The sequence below is a fragment of the Rhododendron vialii genome, chromosome 12a, assembly GCF_030253575.1.
Source record: "Rhododendron vialii isolate Sample 1 chromosome 12a, ASM3025357v1".
Classification (NCBI taxonomy): Eukaryota; Viridiplantae; Streptophyta; class Magnoliopsida; order Ericales; family Ericaceae; genus Rhododendron; species Rhododendron vialii.
The window spans coordinates 2,770,460-2,789,604 of record NC_080568.1 but is presented as its reverse complement, the minus strand read 5'-3'; the positions used below and the strand labels follow the sequence as shown (position 1 = coordinate 2,789,604).

Genomic DNA, 19,145 nt, shown 5'->3' with positions numbered 1-19,145 from the left:
ACTCTCAGGGAAGATTGCTACGCTAGTTGTTTCCTCCCACCCTTTTTTATTATAGAGAGAGAGAGAGAGAGAGAGAGAGAGAGAGAGAGAATTTTGTAGGATTAGGGTCCCCCAGTCCCATTTTATAATCCCAAAACCAAACCAAATCAAAGAGTTATGACATGATTAAGAGGCATAAACACATGTTCCACTAACCACATTTTTAAAACTAAAAAATACCATCATTGCTTCCTTTGACGTTTCTCTCCTTTTCCTCAAAATCCTCTTCCAACACTCTCACGCAATCTCCTTTGACTCCCAACCATAAGCAAACGAGAGAGAGAGAGAGAGAGAGAGAGAGAGCACGGCCGCAATTTGGCTTACGAAAGACAACTTCTCTTTCCCATGCTAATGCCCAAGTCCAAGTGGGTGAGGGAGAGAGAGAGAGAGAGAGAGAGAGAAACATTTTGCTTGTGGGGAATCTCCACTTCTTTTTCTGGAATTATTTTACCACCCACTGCCCACTGGTTCTCTCTCTTCGGCCATAGCTTTAAATTACTGTATTTGCGGACAAGTCCTTTTAAGTTTATAAAATTCGTCGGGGAGTTTTCCCTTACCCCCACGTAATTACGAGCCTTCTCTCTTCAATTGTCAATGTTTGTGGCTCCGGTTCTAACTAAAATCCCAACCGTCCCACGCTACCCCCACGTCACATTTTATCATCCCACTTATACCCCTGATGTTTCCCGAATGGTTGCAGTTGTGCCCTTGGGCTTTTGTTTTTTACTTGTGGTGGGGAGAATGTTTTCTTTCGTCTCTTTGGGCATTTAAAAATTGAACCTATGACATGGGATCCAATAATACCTAACTCGCAAGTTTGGTATATAGAATAGTCAAATAGCTAATGGGGTGTTCAATAAAACTGCGATGGTATGATTTTTCGTGTAGTTTTTCACATGACACACAATAAAATTTATCAAAGTTCTCATATGATTTTTTTAGTTGTTTATTTTGTAAGTCTTGATAGATCAACCATTCACCTAAGAAATTTCATCTATCGGATCTCATCAAATTTTTAATTTATAAATCATATTTGTCTTTAAAAAAAATAATGGATCAAAGTAAGACAATCAAAGCCCGAGGGGTGTTTTGGTGGGAAAAAAAAGGTAAGACAGTTAAATTTGTCATCCCTTTATATATCTCGTGTTTCACAAATGTATAATATAACAACTAGTGTTGTGCTCGTTCGATGCACGGGACAACATGAAAAAGAATCACATGGGTATTTTTTGTTCTCATAAATCTAATGGGCACAACGCGCGCGCACACACTTTCCCATGTTTCTCTCGAACACCTCACATTTCTCTCTCTCTCTCTCTCTCTCTCTCTCTCTCTCAACTTCACCTATGACACGAGATTCGATAACTCTGAACTCACAAGTTGGTGTATACAATTGTACTTAAATTGTTGCTGGTATTAATTCACTTTGAGACAACTTACTTTTTGTATCTCTCCATTCTCTCTAGGATTCCATTGTACTTAGTTTTTCAAGCTTTGTTTCTTCAAGAACACCTTAAGGTATTGTTAGTTTGTTATTTTGTCAAGTATTAAAGTGGTAGCTATGTTTTGGATCTTCGTGAATATCAAGTTTATTTCAGTTTTTATCAGTTAAATCTCATGTTTCATTTCCTTACCATGCCTTATCTTTCAAGTATGTGTAAGTAGTTACTAAGGCTTGGTCATAGGATGAATAATACACCATGACTAAGGCTTTGCCTGGTTGTCCAGATTTTTGTTGTTTTTTCAACTTTTCATTTATGAAAAGTTTCTACTTATGGAATGTTTTTAGGATATGTTGTAGGAGAGAGAGAGAGAGAGAGAGAGAGAGAGAGATATATATATATATATATATATATAGATACATACTTTCCATTTATGAAAAGTTTTTATTTATGAAATGTTTTTAGGATATTTTGTAGGAGAGAGAGATTATATACTTTCCATTTATGGAAAGTTCCTATTTATAGAATGTTTTAGGATATTTTGTAGGAGAGAGAGAGATTATATGTATTGATTGATGACAGATGCCATTGAGAGTTTTGATTGTGTGTTGTGTTTTACACAACCGTTGTGTGTGTAGCACTTTTGTGGACGGTTAGAATTATGCGCACAACCAACACAACGATTGTGCACTTTTGCTAGAGAGAATGTTTCTGTAATCTTTTTTGGGATTAAAACTTCACCTATGATACGGGATCCGATAACTCTGAACTCACAAGTTGGTATATACAATAGCACGTAAATTGTTGATGGTAATTCATTTTGGGCAAAAATTCTCTCACGTCATGATTTATTGTAGATTTTTTCATGTGACGCACAGCTGAAGAACTTCAACCTCGTACAGCTATTTGAATTTTTCATTTTATACTCGCAAGTCCTAGTATGCAAAATCGTTTATCTAAAAATCACGTCGAATCGAATATCAACAAAAACTTGATCAAATCATGCAAGTTGAAGATCAGGCACATATTGTAAGTCAGGGGCGGAGCTAGAAATTTTGGTTAATGGGGTAAAAAATTAGATTCATATGCAGTATATTTTTTCTACGCACAAGTCCAAAAAAACTAAATTAAAAGGTTAATTATAAGATTGATATGCACTAATAATTCATTTTTGGCTCATAATTGGCCTCAAAAGGCTTGTTATATTTGAAAAATAATACATAATTGTCTCATTTCTAGCACTATCAACTTTCGAAAAGAAGAGAACGCTTGGGATTTCTACGCACTTAAAACAAGTTGGGGCAATTTAGAGATTTTTTGTAGAGTCAAAATAGCTTAATTATACCTATTCCTATGAAAATTTGAGGTCAAATTGGTAAAAATAGAGTAAAAATTATGCCTATCCCTACGAAAATTTGGCAACCAGTGGGGTCGGCCGCCCACCCTTGTACCCATGTGCCTCCGCTCCTGCCGTAGGTTAAAAACGGACCGAAAACAAGTTCGGCAATCGTGCAAGTCGAAGATGAGATAGTTTAATCCACCAATTTTTCTCATGTCGGAAGCTATCATGCGAACGTGGAATGACATGGCAAAGTGATTGTTTATCAAAAAGGTTTCTTGGAAGCCATAGTTCTTTTCTCAAACATTGTTAATTTCCATCTACAAACAAAGCACCTGGTTAGGTCTCTGACTCTGTTGTACTTATAACACTAAACTAATTAAAACACTTTTTGTTCTTTCATTAGGATTTGCAAACTAATTTAAGAATTGGTTACTTAAACCATAATCTCTACAAAGATAAACTAAAACTAGCTTTTGCGTATTTTGATTATTGGTGTCATTTGCAATTCCCATCGCTGTCTGTACCCTCCAAGTGGTTGTAAGAAATTATAATAAGATGCAAATAATTTTATGGGAAAGGGACATGTATGCCAATAAAAGATTTGTACACAATGTTCTGTTTTCTTTTTTTATTTGTTTTTAAATGAAAAAAAAATCCACCCATGATGACTTGTAGTTTCAATGGTAACGTGTTGTATCAATATTGATTGGCCTCTTTGTCAAATCTAAACTCAATCTGATTGCGAATTGTTTGAAACATATTTTATTACGACGACTGATCAGTTACTTGTCACGGTATGCATAAGATATGCGTATCTATGTCTACGATGAAACTTGAGATAAAAAATTTCTCCGCGGCGTATTTACGTCCGCGTTGAAAGCGAAGATTAAAAAAAATTCTATATTCCCAACAAAGATTGTAATGATTTATTAACTCTTGGTTCAGCTAGTACTCATAAAATCTTCTACAGTAACTCTGAGATTTCAATTAGTAGTACAAAACACCTCAAACCGTATAAGTACTTCTTTTGTGGTCAAATCTTGGAAGAATCTATGCTACTCTAATTGTCACGCAATTCTAATCTTACCCATCTCATAAAAAAGGAGATCCATATCCTCTCCATATATAGGTATTAAACCCACAATCTTACTGCACCAGAGCACAGCTAGCTACACAATAGTTGGCGAGTTGTCACGGGTTTCCACACCATAACTTAAGCCAGGCAGGTTTGGGAGAAAATTGGTTATGAATCACACGATAAAAATGTTGGGAAGTACTATTACAAAGTAATCGGTAAATTCGGAAAACAATTCCATTATGTACAAACTGAAAGATATAGATTACATGTACGAGCCGTGTATAAATTGTAAATGAAACGAGAAAATACAAAGTCGATATAGAATGCAAACTGAAACCTATGTTACACACGGTATTCTTAAAACAGATTCGCCGTTTACCAAAGAGTGTTGAGCTTGAACCGACATCTTCTTCTAGGATTTATCCGGCAAGTACCACTACTGACAGAACACCGCTGTAAGCAGCCTTGACGAACTGAACTTGTGTCTGCCTCTCTCTCTCACATAAAGAACGAAACTCGAAACTTTGGTGTATGGAATTCGAAATTGGTTTAGAACTCTGAATAGAGCCAAATTGAGACTCGATCTTGAGTTGATACAAGGAATCAATACGCTTGAAACCGCTTGAATGAATTATGTGTCATAATTCTCACATCATTGGATATTAACCATAAATTATTTGTAACCGTTGGACTCTAAGGCCGGTGTCTCATCCAGAAACAATGAACAAAAGTGAATCTGTTCGGTTGCCTCGGAAGACCCACCGAATTCTCCAACTTCATTATTCACAAATTCTCAAACAACAATGAATGGTGTACGTGGAGTTGCCAATAACATCCAACTATAAGTGATAAGGTTAGACCTGTCTTTTTAGGGAGGAGATTCCTATAGCCTATCGAAGATTTGTTTCCAAAATTTTCTCCATCTGATCGAGAATAGTGAGGCAAGAAGATTTGAGGAAATCTCGGAATGGGGCACACAATCGAAGGTGGCCTATTTGTCATTTACCCTTGAATCCGACGCGGGTGCCCCTCGTTTTGGTGGCAAGTAGGGCCCTTAAAACTTTATTACCCGCATCCACCTCTCGAGTCATTATTGATCAGCGCTCGGCTCATTTTTTAAATGAGCCTAAAACTCAAGTTCGAGCTCGATTTGTTTCACGTGTGTTGAGCTCATATACTAAACGAGCCGAGTTTTAGAGTGTTGAGCTCGATCATTTTGCTACATGATCTAATTAAAATTCGAGCTAGAACTAGCTAGGCTCGATCTTAAAAACTCGAGTTTGAGCTCGGCCGTTTGTAAACGAGTCGAGCATGGTTCATTTACTAAATGAGTTGAGTTTTAGAGTGCTGAGCTCAATCGTTTTGCTACATGATGTAATTAAAACTCAAGCTCGAATTGGACTTGTTTGCCTAAACAAGCCTTGCCGAACCGAGTTTTAAACGAGTCAATCCCGAGAGAGAGCTGCTAGCAACTCGGTTCATTTGCGGCCCTCCCCTCCCTCCCTCCCTTGAAGCCAAATGCCACACGCAACTGCCCCATTATCCTATTGACAAAACTAGAGGCACTTTTCTCAGCTTAATAAAGCCCCAAAACTGATCTTTTTTCTTCTCCAAACCAATTATAGGAGTACATACATAACATTATTGATAATGATAGGGAAATACTGAGGGGCTCCACTGTGGAAATTAAAGACTCCACCTATCACATTGCCAATTTCAAGGAAGATGATGTCACCAGGGACCAATTGGTCTAGGACTCCAATAATTAGTTGCCACTCATGACAGGGCACCGTCTCGTAGTACTCCAACATCTTTTCCAATTGTACGTCAATGTGGAACTTATATACTTGGTTTTGGGTTCACGTTAAATGTACGGTTACGGAAGGAGTTAGGCACCGCCACCCACGGAGCATCCGATAAATTTTCGTCACTCTTACAAGAACTTATTTATGCGAATTATAATTAGGTGTTTGTATGGGTTTAAGACCGATAATTCCGAATTATCTGAATAATTTGTAATTGTAGAAATCCCTATTAATTTGGGAAATGCCAAATTTATTTTGCTCTATATTTAAAAAATCGCTTCTTTTAAATCTCTTTTCTTAGGCAAGTGAATAAACAAAAAGAAGTTGCTACTGCACCATTACAGCAATATATTGTTAAATTTCAGCATTTTTTTCTGGTCGTAGTATCGTACAGTTTTAATTTTTTGAATTTGGAATGGTTGGTATTTTAGCATTTTTTTTAACGTTATTCGGTTTCCCTTAATCATCATTCAAATGAATCCGTAAACATCCTAGGACCACAAATGCAAAAACTTAATTATTAGTTGTGTCCTTTGTTATCCTTGGCAGTTGGCACGAAAGCGGATCCGGAATTTTAATTCGACGGTGACAAATTAATGCTCAGAAAATATACAAAATTTTATGTATGAAAACGGAATACAGAAGTTTAGTGTATTTTTTGAACTTATAGAGGGTTCGCTTGAACCCGTCAATCTAAGGTGGAGCCGCCCCAGCCGTCGCGTACAATTGGTACAATGGAATTTGAAGAAATGGCAGTCTTTGTGATGATTCTAGAATTCTTGACGTTAGATGAGAAAGATGATGGCAAAATTTGCTTTCAAGAGGAGTTTAGTTTGTCAAGCTTAGATGTGATGTATGTCCCAAAATCTACTATTTACCCGCTTAATTACATTCCTTGCACCTTGGTTATCATTCTTTACTAAACGTTCTACTTGTCCCTGAGGAGTTTTTAATCTTGACTACTATTTTTCTCATGTATCCTTTCTACCGACAAAATAATGCACGAGCCGAGCTCTTACTATTTTTATCATGTATCTGTTCTACCGACAAAATAATGCACGAGCCGAGCCCTTAACGAACCAAGAGGCCATCACGAACGGGTCTCAGGCTGAGCCCTAAACGAACCAATGGGCCTACTTAACGACTTGATAAAACTTATTATTTTTTAGTAGCAGAATTTATCAAGACGGAAAAAGTATCAAATAGCTATCTTTTTTGTCTACAGTGTACGTCTCTTATATGAACTTTTTTCAACATCAGTCCATATTTCTATACTTTTTCGATTCGTCTTGTTGAGATGAACATTAATCCTAAAAATTAGGATGAAAAACTAAACAAATAGTTACGAAAAATAAAAAAATACCGGAAAAAAGTTATGGACAAATAAGCTTACAAGAATGCAACGTCAGTGAGCTCTAACATACCAATTGTGATCGAATCACAAATGTCTAATTCCACGCAAAGGTCTCCAGCCCGTCCTCTTATCCTTCATACCTCTTCATACTTTCATTTTGTGAGTTACACACAAAGATGATCCAAACCATTCAACTTATGTAACCCACAAAGAGAAAAAGTTGCGAACGATCACCATCATCATATATATAAACAGACATGCGTATTTGTTAGGTAAAGTGGATAGTAAATATGATCCTAAACTTAAACCGTCCATTCTGCATATATAACAAAATGCACCTCGTGATGATAGTAGCTCCTTGATTGATACTGAATTTAGCTATTTTTGTTACAGATTGGATTCTTTCTCTTGTGGGGTTTGAAGTCATCTAAGTAGAGGCCTCGGGCGCCTCACAAAATGATAGTAGTCTGATAGGATGTGAAGGATGAAGGTATGCAAGAGATGAGTAGAAATGATTCAACGGCTTGGCCTAATGGGCAGGATCTCGGACTCGGGGATTCGCTCCTCCTGAAGTCTCGGATTCTGGGTGCTATTAATTTTTCCGGAGCAAGTTTGATCCGAGTATTGTTGGAACAATCTTAATCGGACAACTAGTCAGTGGCCAGCCTGGTCGCTCGCCCAAGAATAATAGAGATGCATGTAAACAGACCCAAACACCCGAATAGGTTTTGCCACTGATGCTAACCGAAAGATTGATCCCGATCGACCCTGTTTGCAAAGAGTTTGACACGATTTTGCCACCCTTTGTAATGCCATTTCCATCATGTGTTGTGGATATGGTAACACAACAACAACTCTCTCTCTCTCTCTCTCTCTCTCTCTCTCTCTCTCTCTCTCAACTACTCTGGTCCCTCTCGTACAAGCATCCTCAACAGTATTTCAGAAATCATGGAGCTTTTCATCACGACTTTCAGACTTTCAGTTTTACACACCATCACAAATGGCCCTGTTTGTGGAGTTTTTCATCCGTCAGCATGACATGGGGTGACCTCACCCTTGCGACCGTGTAGACCTCTCTCAACTCTGGAAAGGAAAAATCCGACGCCGTGGTCCACCAAAAACCCACGTCTCGTTCTAAAGACCAATCTACCCCTCCCACCGTCCAAGAATTACTTCTTGCCAAAAAATAAAATAAAATAAAAACTCTCCCACTTTTTTGACTCGCCCACTTCATTAATGCCCACTTTGGATTAGGAGAACGTAGAAGACAAGGGAAAAAAGTGATAGTAAAATAACGAATTGAAAGTGTAAATGCTCTTTGTTTTAGTAATACTAGTTTAATAGGAACGGAGAGGCTTCTCCCTCGGTTCAAAATGGTCTTGGCTAAGTTGTTGAGAGACATGTGAGTCTCGTTGCGGTTATGTTTCGATGGTTATTTATTTCTCCGTTCTTGTTACGTAGATCAATCGAACAAAAGATCGGATCGATTAACTGAAACCTCACGAAGTGATTTTGTCGTTTTCAAAATCTCTCTCAATCGGCCGTTCTTCCAGATATAAAATATTTCCAAATCATGTAAGTATTACGTTTCTCCGATTGATATGATTTTGATGAATAACCAACCAACCAGGGCCTAAAAAAAGAGACGGAGACCTGTAAATCCTACCGTCTAAACAAGATCTTTCAGAATAGTATTTATTAAAGGAAGCTATCCTTGTTACTTCTGTATGTATTTGTTTGTTTAAACTAAGGAAGTCATACGGGTCGAGTATTAGAGTGTCAAAAGTTAACCTTAAAACAAGTACTATTTTTAAATCTGTTCAAGAAATGGCGTGTTTGTCATAACTGTGAATACAGATTTTAGATTTTCGTTTCAGATTCTGCTGTAGATTTTAGATTCTAGATTTTAGTAGAAATTGAGAAAGATGTTCGTTACGACTGCGAGATTATGAGAATTTCTTTCTTTTTTAAAAAAAAAATTTCTGTTGCAAAATCCCAAAAGCTATCCAAACCTAACTTTAAAATTATGAGAATTTCTTTTATTTTGCGGATTCTCAGATGTAGATTCTAAAAATCAGTTTTGTAGAATCTTTGACAAACATTCGAGCTGATCTCAAACTATTCTAACAAACTCTCTGCTTCCATCTCTGCTTCCAACAAGTTGATGATAAGTGGACCTTGACTGATTCCGTTTATTGGGTATCTAGAAAGAGCAATACAGATACGCATATTGTAGATGTGTATAGATTGGGATACAGAATACTCTTATGCCCGTAGATCGTAAACAGTAAATGTGGAGCCTGTTCACATTGGACAGTTTGGTACGCATCTGTGTTCAAAATAGTAATATAGACACATACATTCGGAGTCATTTGATGTATGCCAACCCGACGACATAATGCACGTAGGATTACAAGAGTTCAAAACATTTTTCTTTAGAAAAAAATCACAAGAAGTGGAGTTAAGGTACTTGTTTTCTTTCTTTCGAACGAAACATATCTCGATAAAAACAAGAACAGGTTACACGGCCAAAATGCCCAATAGAAATACAACCGAAACAACAAAAAATAACATCAAGTATTCAAAAATCAGCAACAGTTGTGAAAAATCAACGAGTCCACTAAAGATCGGGTTTTGTGTAGGTAGATTCGCACCAAGCTGAAATACCGGTTCCATCACCGTCGCATTCACCGTCCTTGCCGCTGCCGCCATCGTCACAATGCCGCTGTTGAACACGACCACTGCCGCCTTCTACAGGAACCAGTGGAGACAGGCCGGAGCGCTAGACTAAATCTGAAGAAATTCAATTAGAGAGGAACCGGTCAAGAAAGGTCATCTTTTTTTTAACAGCTACGGTTATTGCCAGCCAATACACAAATGTTGAAGTCAAACGCAACCAAAAGTTTCATGTGTTTGGTAACGTCGAACACAAGAAGGTAGTTTTTAGACTTATTGGTTTTCGTCTCAGTTCGGGAAAAATCTTTTTACCTCTTCGGTAAGGAACAAATTACACCCCCAAGTGTTTGTTAGAATGCTCCAAAGGAAGAAATATAGCTTGAGTATAGCTTACGCCAAACGGTTTCGTCCATATTCTAGTGCCCCCACATCCCCTTCCCTTCAACACCCCCATTACTATAAAGATGCCTCACTTTCTATCTTACATACCCACCCTTTCCTCCTCCTCCTCCTCCTCCTCCTCCTCTCTCTCTCCTCTATATACTCTGTCCTTTGATGGGTTATTATAAGAGACCTGTATAAGTTAAAAGAAAACTCAAACTCAACTGGGTTATTGTTTATGGTTGTTGAGCTTAATTGGGTTTGGGTTAGAGTTGAGAGTTGAGCTAAGTTTCTGTAATTGTGAGTGACTTTTCTTGGAGTTTCTTGAAATGGATAAGCTCAACTTTGTGAAAAATGGTGTGCTGAGATTGCCGCCTGGGTTTAGGTTCCATCCCACTGATGAAGAGCTCGTGGTTCAGTATTTGAGGCGAAAGATATTTGCCTGCCCGTTGCCGGCTTCAATCATCCCGGATTTTGATGTTTGCAAATCTGACCCTTGGGAATTGCCAGGTAGAGTAATTCTTTAACTTCGATTTATTCACAGAATTTCTCTTCTATTAAACTTTTGATTGTAATTTGGTACTGTGCTTCAATCCCATTTGCAGAGGAGTTGGGTAAATGGATTTCTCATATCTAACTGAATTGTACTAAATGCTGAAGAGTCTTCTCTGCTCGGTTGATGTTTTCAGAATCAGTTTGCAAAACAGTTATCAAAATCTGTTTTGAAAACAGAGCACTTATTAGTCTAATTGTAATGGAAATGATTTCCGATAATTCTTACATGGGTTTTGCTAATCTCAGCCCATTAGGTATGGTATAATCCACACTTAATACCAAAAAAGTTCAAGTTTTAATGTATTTTCAATAAATGTTAATGTATTTTGTTGGATATTTATACGCATTTCACAGATATCAATGCGTTTTTTTGCACATTAACCACTTCCACGTGGGATGAGGTTAGCACTATTCTTGTTAAATACTCCTATCTGTCGCTACAATACCAGTATCCATGTAATTCCAAACTAATGGGGGCATAAACGGAGAGGATGGAAGACAAGACTTAAATTTTGGCATTATATGCTAAAAGTGGCTACTTTCAAAACATTTTACCACTAAAATAGCTTCTCCTTATACCTCCAAAATTGAGGAACTCAATGAACGTTATGTCATGAACCATGCTCCCAAATTATAGCGGGAAGGCATCACGGCCTAGTGACCCTAGTCAATTTTCTGTGCTCATTACCTCCATTCAAAATCCAAAGTATTAGTAATGTGTTTTCGAAAGTGGGTTCCTTCCAAAGTTTCAAGACTGTGAACTAAACCCAATTCAACTGTTTTCTGGAAAACTGATTCCAGAAACTGTTTTTCATGGGGAGAGATTCTGATGAGCTATGTTGTCTCTGTTTCCAGGTGACTCAGATCAAGAGAGGTACTTTTTCAGCACAAGGGAAGCCAAGTACCCAAACGGGAATCGGTCCAACAGAGCAACTGGTTCCGGCTACTGGAAAGCAACCGGAATAGACAAGCAAATTGTTACTTCTAGAGGGACCAACCAAGTAGTGGGGATGAAGAAGACTCTGGTTTTCTACAGAGGAAAGCCACCACATGGGTCTAGGACTGATTGGATTATGCACGAGTATCGCCTTGTTAACACCGAAACCGATACAAAGAACTCAACCCAGGTGAGGTTTCAGCTCAAAAAAATCCTCCAGTTCTAGCAATAATTCTAGCTAGAACTGGAGATATCCCACGGACTATATTTTGGGTGTTTCGTTAACATTGTTGGCATTATATTTTGGGTGTTTTGCTATATTGTTTGCAATGTGCGGGTCACGTAATAGTGGAGTGTTAGAAATGTGGTATTATTAGTCTCTTTCACTTGACATATCTTACAGGATTATGTAACATTTTACTATTAATTCCGTCAAACAAACGGGCTTTTTTTTTTTTTTGTGGCTAATCTTGTGTGAATTTTTTCTGGGCATGTTGCAAAACTGCCTTTTATCTAGCCATATGTGATTAAAGACTAATTGGTGGTTGTCCAATTTGGTGCAGAGCTCTGGGGAAAACTGGGTTCTTTGCCGCATATTTTTGAAGAAAAGAGGAACCAAGAATGAGGAGGAGGTCACAAAATCCAAAAACTGCAACACCAGACTCGGTGCTCTTGAAAAAACTGGGCCTGTGTTCTATGATTTCATGGCAAAGGAGAAGAAGATAAGGGCTGATTTGAATCTGGCCCCTGCCTTATCATCTTCGGGTTCAAGTGGGGTCACAGAGATCTCCTGCCATGAACCGGATGACCTTGAAGATAGCACCAGTTGCAGTAGTTTGTCCTCTTTTAGAATGAAATTACATTAGCCACAAAAGCACCCTTCTTTGGTAAATTACCTGAGCAATGATACGTACACGACTCCGGATGAAAGTGCATCCAAAATCGTTCGATGCATGTGTTTTCACACACATCCAACGGTTCCGGACGCAATTGTGTTTGGAGTTGTGCCCGGAAGGTGTGTTCCTACTTCTACTAAATTAAGCTTCCAAAAATGCCCATAAGAACAACCCCTTTTAGAAAACTGATGTTTGGTTTGGTCCCTCAGCTTCATGTGTCTTATCAAGAAAAGTGAGAGAAAAATTAGTGATAATCCAATCTTGAGATCAAGATTAAATTATCAGTAATGTTGAGAGCGGAGGATTTTAACAGATTTGGCGCTATGTAATCAATTCCAAAGCTCTAGAATTAGTGATAATCTTCTGTTTATGCATTGTTTCAGTAATTTTTTTTTTTTGTTCATATTGCTCTGTTGACCTTGCAAATGCTTTTACTTTATTAAAGGATTTGATTTTGGAGGGAATAAGATCAAAGGACACGAGGGGGAAAGGGAAAGAAGGAAAGATGTGGGTTTTTTTTCCCCCTTTTTTGGTGCTAAAGAGATGGCATATATATGGATGAAGAATATTTGGTAATCCAAACTTTGCAAAAAAAGAAGAATATTTTTCCCCGGAGGGATTGGTTGAGCGGGAGCATGGCAACAAGGGTCTATTCCTTTATACTCGCAAGTTCGATTTTCATTGCAAACACTAGAAATTTATCCGGTCAAAAATTCAGGAATACGAAATCAGCCAATGTGCTCGTAAGTCGATCTGAATATCAAAAACTCGAAATTAGTCAATGCATTCGTAAGTTGGTCTAAATATCTCAGAGAATAAAAAAAAAATAGTAGAAGGACCCTTTTGAGAGCAACTGATGAATACGAATATGATCTTTGTCAAGATCATCACAGATCCTCTTGGCCATTCTTTGTGACTAAAGGGCAGCAGGCCATGTCTAGCAAATGGTCAGTTTGGACCATCTTCAAAGATTAATAAAAAAAAATTTGCCGTTAAAAAAAAAACAAATGGTTAGTTTGGATGACGTAAATTTTGGGGTGAACAAGAATGTTATTTCTGTCTATGATCTGGATTAATAGATGTATTTTATAATAAGGAATAAAATACTCAAGTTGAGATCATTAGGAAAATTAAACAAAATTTTGATTTGAGCTCCTTTCATAAAATAAGAAAATGATTCTCCTATAAGATTCTCAAAGTGAATGGTTTCTAAATAAGCTAGTAGCTTTCTAAGGGGTGTTTGGTGTTGATTATTATACTGGATTATACATTCTGGATTCTAAATTCCCAAAACTCACTCCTCTTTCATCTCTACGAGAAGTTTTTTGGGTGTCGAGCAGATACCACGTGGCGGTACTTGTCGGTGATCCTAACCGTATAAACGTATTTTGAATGATCTAGATTTATTTTTTCTCTTTCCCCTCACCCCACCACTTCTTTTTCTCCTCACCCGACCACTAGCTCTCTACTCTTTTTTTCTCTCTCTAAATCCGAACCATCCAAAATACGTTTGGACGGCTGAGATCGCCAACGGAGTACCACGTGTGTGGTACCCACCTAGAACCCAAAAACTTCTCCATCTCTGCACTTTTTTTTCTTGTCGTTATCTTAAAGTTGTTTACTTCATTACCCTTCATTTGCGGGACATGTTTATCAACTAGGGCCTGTTTGGATGCATCATCGTGAATGGGATTGTGATATCCTCTTTTAGTCCGTGGACCCTAGCCTTAGACCTTGTTTGGGAAGTAAAATGGAGGGGTATTAGCTAAGGCCATCCATAGTGGTATAACCAAAAGACAATTGTTGTTAAAGTTAACAATATTTGTGCAAAAAATGGCTCACAATGGTATAATCAAACTTAGCAACATCCTTAGAAATAATCAAATTTTGGGCTTTGAATAACTAAAACTAGCAACCTTTTTCAATAATCAAAATTTGTGAACTCCACACTATATAAGTTAACTAGTTCCAAAATTTATATACACACGTATTTCAGCTACTATTTTATTCTTCTCTTCTTCACTTGCTCTATATCTTCTTCACTTCAACCACAACTGTTTCTCTTTCTTTTCCTCCAAAAGTGAAGCTCATATTTCTCGATCATCTATAATTTAACTCATCGTTGCTGGATTAAGGTATTTTACTCTTCTTTTACTTTTCTATTTTAGGCTGCATTCTTATGAATTTAACTTAAACTTAACTTAAATCTGAAAATTGTCTTTATTTGAATTTTTTCGCATTTTTTAGTTTTGCGCCAAACTTTTATAGATTATTGATTCGTCTCAATGAGAGGAATCGAGAAAAGTATATTTTTTTTTTACTTTTACCCAAATATTTTGATAAATAATCACTTTTTAGCAAAAAAAATTGATTTTTTTTGACTAAAAAGTGGTTATTCATTTTTTTGTTTCTCCCCCTATGGTTGAGTAAACAAAGAACCTTGCCAAAAAAAAAAGAAAAGAGGAAGAACCTTGCATTCTTTTCCAAATTTAAGAACACATCTGAATTTTTTTTTTTGAAAGATTAAGAGAGTGGTGGATTTGTGATATAGGCTATAGGAATAGGAAGAAAAAAAAATCGGTGTTGTTTTGATAGATAACACTAGGAAGAACACCATATATTCGATATATTTTTGCCAAAAAAAAACGTAATGGAGGGAAGTGAATGGTGGGAAACAAAAGGAGAGAGAGAGATTGTGTGAAATTGTAGTGGACCCTTTATTTTGGTTATGGACTAGAAGTGACCATTGTGAACCTCAACATTGTTAAGCTTAACAATCTCTTAAGTAAATAATCAAAAGCTGATGTGTCAACTTTTGATTATCCATTTTTGATTATACCATTGTGGATGGCCTAAGTCCCGATTCTATTGAACCCCCTGATACCCCGGAGGGGGGATTATTCATGGGGAGGGGTGTTATTACATAATTATTTATGGGGAGGGGTGTTATTACATAATACCGCCCCCCCATAATACCCATTCTCTCTTCCATTTCAACTACAAAACAACTTTATCCCCCCATTTTATCATTCATTCAAATCAAGTACTATTTAATCCTCCGTCACATTAATGTGGGCCCACCCTTCTTACATAATACATCATACTATCTTATCCCCCTTCATAACTAATACCCCCAATCTTTAGCCCGCATCCAAACGGGCCCTTAGTGAATAGAAGGGCAATGTGATATAGTCTCGTCCCAATCTGTTTATCCATTATTCTACTTTGTGCCATTTTTCAATTGTTTGTATCTTTCAAGCTATTATGTTTTTCATGATTTTGAAAAACAAAAACTTCGTAATTAAACAAGACTGATATTGCAATTAAAATCTAGCATGATCATCGAAAAAGGGACAAATAAAATGAAACCGATCGAGAGAGTAATAAAGACAAAAAAAAAAAAAGCATGCCGACTTGAATGGTGTGAAAATATTCCCTTTCTTCACAACGAGATTCTCATTTCCATTATTCCTTGAACCAGAATTCAACACGTCTGAAAATTCTGAGCCTAACTATTGTACCCAAATTCCTTCACTCAAAAACTTACCTACCGTACACTTCAAAACTAGTACTCTTTGAAAGAAACGGACAGTACTAAGCCGAAATCGCAGTCAACAAGACATTTAGAAAGAAAAAAAAGTTAGGTTTACATTTCCCTGGGGGAACAAGGTTAGCTAAAGTTTGAATTCACTAGACTAGTTGGTGAAACCAAATTGAGCTAGACTTGAAAATACTACAAGTCTTGTGCAAGGACGTTACGTACCATTTTGTAAACCAAGGTGTGTCTTAAATATAACCATTCATCTCGACAATCAATGATCCAGATTTTTACGTATCCAGAATTGTTACTTAGAAAAGATTTATGGTAGAATCTTAGATAACGAAATGTCCGTACCTGGACTATTATGGTCCTTATGGATCTAATTCACATTCAACGCGTGGTAGTTTGAGACACAAAAGAAAATTTATTTTGAGCTTGGAGGGATTTAATTAAGATAGAAAGAGTTCAATTTCGTCCACCAATTTTCATCAACTAAAAATATGTTTTTATATATACATCTTGATTTTTGGGTAATTTTCTGAATAAAAATTTATTGTTGGTAGAAAATTGGTAGAAGATATCTTGCATTTTCTTGCAAGTTTGCCTAATACCTTAGTGGGGTAGGAGTGGAGAAAAACTCTATCTGTCTGATGCCCCATACCATTCTGAAAGTCTTTGATACAAGCTCACAGATTCCTCACAGCTACAAACTATATAAATAAACAAACAAACAAATAAATAAATAAATATATATGTATGTATGCATATTTCTCTGTGTGTGTAATTAGGGAGAGATTGTCTCACTGTCTTTCAACTATTTTTTCTGTTACTTCGACCTAACTAGGAGTTTGCTCATACTTTACTTAGGACATTTAAAACCATATCGAATACCGAATTCTTCAAGCCGTGTCTTTAGGCACGGGCATGCGCTAGTAACTTTTATACAACTAATCATTGATCTGGTATTTTATACTCTAAATAAGAGTCCTTAATTTATTGCTAATTAATTTTCATTTGTCATACACGTGTCGAACATGCAGTGCTTTCAAAAATCAATTGTAGTTGACTCTCTAACAAAATGGGGTTTATAGCTTACATAAAAATTTTAGTCAGAAATTGTCCAGTGAAGGTAGTAAGTAAAATTACTCTCTTACCCTTTCGTGTTTTAAATTTTTTTTTTGCAGTCTAACAAATGGGGTTTATAGCTTACGTAAAATTTCTAGTCAGAAATTGCCTAGTGAAGGTTGTAAGTGAAATTACTCTCTTACCCTTTCGTGTTTTAAAAAAAAATTTGTAGTAATATCTGAAGGCTGAGTCAATATTATATATATATATATGAGTCCCCTTCAGGTAAGGACGCCCTCATTTTAAATAAAATGCGAACGTCCCCTTTTCTCCTATTTTCCATTCAAATTTCAATGATCCGAGCCGCTCAATGTGTTCAGAACGTGATTTTAAGGGTACCCGCGAGAAATTAGCAAAAATAATGACTGGGAAGAACTTGATTTAAGTAGTTTTTATTTGAACCGTTTGATAAAATACAAATAAAAACTGCTCGGATCAAGCCATTTCCAGTCTTTTTTTTTTTGCTGATTTCATGCGAGTACCCTTAAAATCACGTTCTGAACATATTGAGCAGCTCAGATAATTGCAAATTGGTTGGGAAAGGGACGTCCTTAACTTAATATGGTAAGGACACCCTTACTTGAAATTTTGTGTATATATATACACACGTGGTCTGTGCAATTTTTTATTAAACCGTTCAATAAAAAATTGCTCAGATCAAGCCCTTCCCGGTTATTTTTTTGCCGATTTCTCGTAAGTACTCTTAAAATCACGTTCTGATCACATTGAGCTGCTCGGATCATCGAAATTCGATTGGAAACAATGAGGTGCGGACCGAAACAAGATCTGAGGTCACTGACTGAATCTGGACTATTTGCATATATTTTTTTTAGACAAGATTTGTATACATACATATACACACACACTGGTAATAAGATCATATTCATCTTGAAATAATCTAACTATGAAGTCGAGTGAACGGAACTGTCAATTAAAAATTAGAGTAGTGCTATATGTACCGACCTCCCCGGTACCGAAATCGTACCGCCGGCCGCCGGTGGGCCGTCTCCGGCCACCGGACGGCCGATCCGAGCCGTCCAAAAATTTTATAAAAAAAAAACGAGGGGGCCCACGTGGGAATCAACGGCATCCGAGGTGTGTAAGGTGCTTGATCCGAGCACCCTTTTTTCGTGTATATATGTATATTCCCCTCGGATGCCGTTGATTCCCGCGTGGGCCCCCTTGTTTTTTTTTTTTAAAATTTTTGGACGACTCGGATCGGCCGTCCGGTGGCCGGAGACGGCCCACCGGCGGTACGATTTCGGTATCGGGGAGGTCGGTACCAATATCATTTCTGTAAAAATTAAACCAATTACCAACGACTCAAATCAGCTCCAATTAACCTCCATTTGCAAGCAATTTAGATTAACAACACAAGTAAATAACAATAAAGTTAAAGAATGCAATACATAGAAACTATTTAGGGTCAACACACCCTAAGCATAAAATCACGGTGTAATCTAGAAGCTATAATATTAAAGCAAACGAGGCCATTTTAGGTCACTTAATTATGAATGAAATTGGATATAGTTTTAAGGACTTAAAAATGAATTATGATGCCGTAAAGGGAGGGACAAACAAATTATTGGAAAGAAAGTAAAAGTTGCCGACCAAGAGTTTTCTTGTGACAGTGGTTTTTAATTAGAATCATCCAATAGGCTGTTGGAGTTCTTCACGTCACCCCCTCTCTGTATCTTTCAATCTCCTCACAACAGAGGTATGAGAGAGAGAGAAGGGAGCCCGTAAGTCCGGTCGATTGGTGGGTTTGATACTCATACAATTGATTACGGTTTGATTTTTCAGGTCAGGCCGCAAATATTGATTTGTTTGAATGCCTTAATCCTCGCATAGATGGTTTGTCTTTCAACGAACTAGAAAGGAGATTAATTGGAGTGCGTACAAGCTGGCCAGAGACCTCTCACCGAGAGTGAGAGAAAGAGAGAGAGGTGAAAACCGTGGAATGTGAGGACCGTG

The 19,145-nt window shown here is 37.3% G+C and overlaps 1 protein-coding gene across 1 annotated transcript; it reads left to right on the top strand.

The window, feature by feature from the left end:
* Positions 1 to 10,058: 10,058 nt before the first annotated feature.
* LOC131311235 (NAC domain-containing protein 83-like) lies at positions 10,059 to 12,875 on the top strand. Its single transcript, XM_058338592.1, has 3 exons — positions 10,059 to 10,627; positions 11,528 to 11,799; positions 12,173 to 12,875. Exons 1-3 carry the CDS (start codon positions 10,447 to 10,449, stop codon positions 12,473 to 12,475), a joined length of 756 nt encoding a protein of 251 aa, XP_058194575.1. The 5' UTR covers positions 10,059 to 10,446; the 3' UTR covers positions 12,476 to 12,875.
* Positions 12,876 to 19,145: the final 6,270 nt, after the last annotated feature.